The 5,948-nt window shown below is 31.1% G+C and overlaps 1 protein-coding gene across 1 annotated transcript; it reads right to left on the bottom strand.

Moving 5' to 3' along the window:
* Nucleotides 1–1,088: 1,088 nt before the first annotated feature.
* NEUROD1 (Neurogenic differentiation factor 1) lies at nucleotides 1,089–3,630 on the bottom strand. The gene is made up of 2 exons (XM_012939793.2): nucleotides 3,208–3,630; nucleotides 1,089–2,962 (listed from the first exon to the last, which is right to left on the bottom strand). The coding sequence occupies exon 2, from the start codon at nucleotides 2,937–2,939 to the stop codon at nucleotides 1,419–1,421; it is 1,521 nt and encodes a 506-aa protein (XP_012795247.1). The 5' UTR covers nucleotides 2,940–2,962; nucleotides 3,208–3,630; the 3' UTR covers nucleotides 1,089–1,418.
* Nucleotides 3,631–5,948: the final 2,318 nt, after the last annotated feature.

Raw genomic sequence — 5,948 nt, 5'->3', positions numbered from 1 at the left:
GAAGGGCAGTCACCCAATCAGAAATATAACACGTGACTTTGCACATTCTAGATGTTTTTGAGAAACTTCTATTCAATGCTGATTGTTTAAAATGTTTCTCAGCGTTTTTGGGGCCTATTAAGGCTTTTTTCAAGGAATTTTCTAGGTCTCTCCAACAATTATCTCATATGCAAAAATGTTGTAGATTATAAACTCTTAAAATTGAGCTAAAGATTTAAGAATAACTCAACTGTTCGAAAAATACAAATTTAACAATATACAAACAGTTTTTAATTTATTTATTCAGATTACAATATCTTGAATAGAGTAAATCATCCTTTTATAAACAAGTAAACTCAAGTCTAGATGAATATTTCTAACATACTTGTAGTGAGACCTATTTTGCAACAGATGAAAGTTATCACAGCTTTTCTTTCCAATGAATAATTCACTTCACTAATCAACTAAATAAGAATCAACCTAATGAATCTTTAAATATTAATAGTATTAAAACTTAAAACAATTAGTCCCTTTGATAAATTTCGACAATGCAATGACATGACGATAAACTTCGTCTTCTCATTGCATTATCGAGTATTGAAACTATTGTAAATTTGCCATTCGAAAGTCATTCCATTATTTGGTTAACTTCAATCATGAAATATTATGAAAATGATTGATAGAATTTCATATTATAACTCTAAACTAAGTAAACTGGTTTATTTTGTTTATGTTCCAGTCAGTCAGTGGAAACTTTGTCTATTAATATTTAAGAACATGATATAAGTAAATATCATGTCATAATAATTTTTTTCTGGTTAGCGTTTTTTTTAGCGAGTTAGTTTTCTACGGGATAGGGTCGCTAACCCCATGCCCAACCCTCCTCCTTTATCCGAGCTTGGGACCGGCAGTAGCTCCCAGAGGGACTCCAGGCGAAGAACACATTACGCCGGGAAATAGAAATAGACATGAGAAAAATGAACAAGAATTGGATGGAACTAGAAAAGAAGGCCCAGGACAGAGTGGGTTGGAGAATGTTGGTCGGCGGCCTATACTCCATTGGGAGTAACAGGCGTAAGTAAGTAAAGTATGTCATAATAACAGATTACTTCATTATTAATCATAATTATAATTAATTATATAAAGAAATAACTCAATGATAAAATTAAAAGAAACAATTACAAAGAATGAAAACAATCATTCATGTTAATATTGATCTTTTTCAATTGAAGGAATGAAATGAAATGATTTGTTTAAATTAATCATTATATAATTGAAATGTATTAATGATCATCATGGATCATATTATGTTATTTATGATGACTTCAACTATTATTAACAATATCACTAATATTTATCAAATTCGATATTACTTTATATTAAAAAAAACTTTTTTTTCATAATTACTAATCGTAATAACAAGTAGTAATATTCACTACTCAATATGAATCATAATAATGACCATTTAAATGATGATAATGACAATAATATGAATAAGATCTTAGATCAGGATCTGAATTTAAAATTGGTTCCTTAGAATCAGTTGAAATATGAATTGAATTACTAGTTTCTAACGGAGTAATAAAATTTATTTCTTCATTATTAAGTAATTGTAATTTTGTGTTGTTCATCGAATGTTCATGATTCATTGATTCATTTAACTGATTATTATCATTATTTTCATTATAATGAGTAGGTAAATAAGGAATTGTTAAACTATATTCATTCATTTCATATTGTTCATAATCATATACAACATTTTCATATTCATACAATTTATTATTTAATAGATCATTTTGAGATTTTAATAATTCTGTACAATTTGATGAACAATTTCCTAGAGATTGACTAACATTTGAAATTGATGTAGACTGATTAGTTGGTATGGTCAATGAAACATTATTTGAATAATAATAATAATAATCTAAATGGTTCATTAATTGTTCATCGGTCAATTTATTTTGTAATAAATTTGACCTTATAACATTTTGTTGAATTTTTTTTGTATAATTAACATCATCATCATCATCATCATCAATTGGTGATGATGAAATGGATGATGACGATTTGTAAGAATGATCATATGGTAACTTATTTTCATTACTATCAGATACATGATGCTTCATTAATCTAGAAGGATCACTTTGTAAAGCAGCTGCAATCTGATTAGTCGTTATCTGTGACAAACCATGACATAAATATTTTATAATATCTGTTATCGATTCAAAGTGTATATCATTTAATATTGAAGCTAAAAGACCAATGTAATTACAAGCTAAACGAAGCGTTTCAATTTTACTTAATTTTTGACCAAATTGATGAAAATTATTCACATTATTATTGTTGTTTATTTGATCTATTGGATTGTTGGTTTGATGATTTTTCGAGAATAATTTATTACTTTCATTTTGTTTTTGATTGGTATGAGTAGTACAGATAGTTGTGTCATCTTTTTTATCAAGATCAAAGGAAATATATCCACCGAATAAAGCAGATGGTATGTGTTGTCTTAAGGCATCTAATGCTGAATTTAATCCATGCATTCGGCTACGTTCACGTGCATTAGCTCTAGCTCGTCTCATTTTCATTCTAACAACACGTTCTTGTGAATCTGGCTTCTTTTTAGGACCACGACGTCTTATACCAGTTGGGACAACTAATGAGGGTTCAATAAAACATTGCGAACTAACATTGTCAGATGTAGTGCATTTCTGATGTTTTTTCGTTACATAAGAACGTTGAACATTCTTAGTTGAAATAAATGAATGATCCTGTTGCTTCAATTCTTCATGCATAAAGTTTGCTGAGTTTGAATGAAATGAATCTGTATGAATTTCATGGTTGTTTGGAAAAAAAGTTATTGGGTTTAAGTTATCATTTGTAACATTGAATGAGGAATTTTTTGAATGTTCAGTAAACATAACTGTTTGGTCAAAACTAGACCAGTTATGTGAGTTCATCACTTTTTTTTTACTGTTGTGGTCTTGAAAAGAATAAAATTGAAAAAAAAAACTGTCTGTAATATTAAGAATAACTGCTTAAGAGGAATAAAAACAATGCATTTAATTTTACAAGGTCATGATAAATTGCTTGTAGTGTGCCCACTCGATGTGAAATTTAAAGGTGCTGGGTCCAGTCTAGTAGAACCATATTCTCTGGTTCTCAATGGTCTTCCATTTCAAGTTTATATAAGGTATAAACTACCTTTAAAATAAACTGTAAATTTACTTGCTAATTTGGCCTTGCTGCTCAGGACAGAGTTCCATGGAGAATTCTGGCGGGCGGCTTGTGTTCCTTCCCGAGGGGCAACAGGCTTAAGTATTCAAGTAAGTAATTTGGCCTTGTACTATTGTGAGTTGTAGGAGGCTTATGTCATTCTGATTCTATTTGTGCTCTTACATTTCCAAAATTAGGCTGTCAGAAAATAATGCTTAGATCTGTGTAAAGTGAAACAAACAAGAAGGCTCATTACATTTCTATTTAAAGTATACACGTTACGATAAATTGATCAAAGAACGAATAAGATTTGGTCATTTTTGTTGGTGGAACCCAATTGTGGAATTTGTCGGCAACTTCAGACAACAACTTCATTATTAAATGCAAATTAAATTGAAACAACAGCAAAAAGAAAATAACACTATATAAGAAAAAAATAGCTTGATCCTAAGTCGTTGTGAAAATCATTTAACTGTAGAACGTTTTAATTTATATTGATATACTTCAATGTTGCTATTCGTCTATGAACATGTTTTTTGTTCCTGAAAAATATGTTAAAATGTTGAGAAGTTCTAATGTAAAAAGCAGTTTAATATTGGTAATACCTAGATCATTTAAAATCAATAAATATAATATGGGCTTAATTTTAAAACTGATAATCATCTACAAAGTTAATGGTTACATCACTAGAGATTATGATCCGAAATTAATGTTTAGATATTAACTAAACAATGAACGTAATAAATAAGTTACATTTCATAAGCTTTTATTCAATTGTAAAAATGTTCTAATGACATATCTTCTAAGTTTATATCAGTAAAATATTCATAACGAGAATTGTGACTATATCATTATAAAAACATACAGTTGAAGAGGATAATGTCATTGAAATTTATCTCGTTAACTCCAAATATTCTCCAACATTTTCAATATCTTAACTCAGAGAGGTAACATCATGTGTATCCATCAAATGCCCTGGTACGCCCGAGGGTGGGGAAAGTTAGCTTTCCCTCTTTAAATGATCTCACACCGCCAGGGAAGTCCTATTCACTGCCTTCTCACGGCATTGTTGTTGTTTACGAAGTTAAGAGGATGAAAAGCGAATATCCGGCGCTTTAACCGGGTTGGTGGATATGGAGGTCCCACCTAGGGGAGTTGGAAAACCCTGATTCCAAACCGATGGTGCACATGAGCTCCAGGATCCTGAAGGAAAAAATGTTGGACCAATGTGAATCAATTATTGGTCACTGGCTACCATGGGAGTGCATCTTCTCACGTTATTCCACTGCCCTGTGGATAAGACCTTTAAGTCGAAGGATCAGGGCGTGGCTCCTAAGGAAACCACCTGGTTCGGTTTGGGCGCCCGGGCTTTATCACAGCCCACACAGAAATCAAGTGACTTGTGTGGCGCATATGTATCCGGTGTCCCTTTGTACCAATATTCATGTGTTCAGATAAATAAATAAATAAAATAATAAGTTCCAGAAAACCTACAAAATTATTTTATTTTTTCCATTCTGTTTAACTTCTCGATTAGTTAAATTAAAAACATATAATCTTTTGACTATACTAATTTCTTATTTTCTAAATAACATCAATTGGTATGTAATAGGCTGAAATATTTGATTTATAGTCAAGAAATACTTCTTTGTATGATAGTAAAATAATATTTAAGAAAAGTGGATATCTAACTGATATCAAACCTACAATGATAAGAAGTCAGATCATTCTAACTAAATGGCAATTTTAACAGTTGGACTCATTAATTAACCTAAGCTAAACCACCATTGAAAACCTGAAAGCACTGGACGGCCATTTCATCCTAGTATGGGACTTCTCAGTAGTGTATATCCATGATCTCAAACGCGGAACTCGAGCCCATGACCTTTTGCTTCTCACGTGAACGCTTAACTTGTAGACCACTGAGCCGGCATCCATCAGCGTTAATGTCTAACTTCACTCGATTCATGATCTTGCGCAATCCCTTATCCAGTGACTCATCAATTTAATTGTTAAAATTATAAATCCCCATTCTGATAAATGGTAATTCCAAATATTATTTTGAATTTCATACGCTATATCCTTTAAAGGATAAAATTACTGATGACATTTTATTTTGAAAAATCATTTATGTGGCTATAGAACGACAGACAATATTTTCTCAGAAATTTTTAATAAATAAGTCATAATCTGTCAAGAGATTATGAATTTACATTGGTTAGGGCCAGTAACACTAATTGTTTCCATTAACGATCTAATATTTGAATCATTGTTTAACTGATTACGTAATCTGTCAATAAGTTGTAAAAAACAAACTTCAGTTTCATGAATAACCAGTCATGTTCTTTCATGATTTCAACAATATATTCTTTGTTTATGTTTACGAAATTATTGTCTTAGTATAGATTAAATAGTGTCAGCTTCTGATTGATCATTTTAAAATCAATCGATAAACAAAATTTACTATCGGTTGTGTATGATTTCATCATTTAGTTTTATTTCATTTAATATTTGTGTTTTCTACTGTCCTACATATATAGCAGGTAACAATAATGACGAGTAATAAGTGTCCGACCGTTGCCTATAGTGATGAACCGACAGGGCTATATTGGCCGGAACAATCGTTCCTCAAGGTCCTACCATGCCAGGAAGTTCGATTGAAGAGCAGTAAGATTAAAAGAAACAAACCTAAGGTCCGAAGGCGAAGTCGTACTGCTGACTGTACAGAGGTGTGACAGCTGTAAGGTGTTTCC

Source organism: Schistosoma haematobium, chromosome 1, assembly GCF_000699445.3.
Source record: "Schistosoma haematobium chromosome 1, whole genome shotgun sequence".
NCBI lineage: Eukaryota > Metazoa > Platyhelminthes > Trematoda > Strigeidida > Schistosomatidae > Schistosoma > Schistosoma haematobium.
The sequence above is the reverse complement of the archived record's forward strand: the minus strand, read 5'-3'. Positions and strand labels throughout refer to the sequence as shown.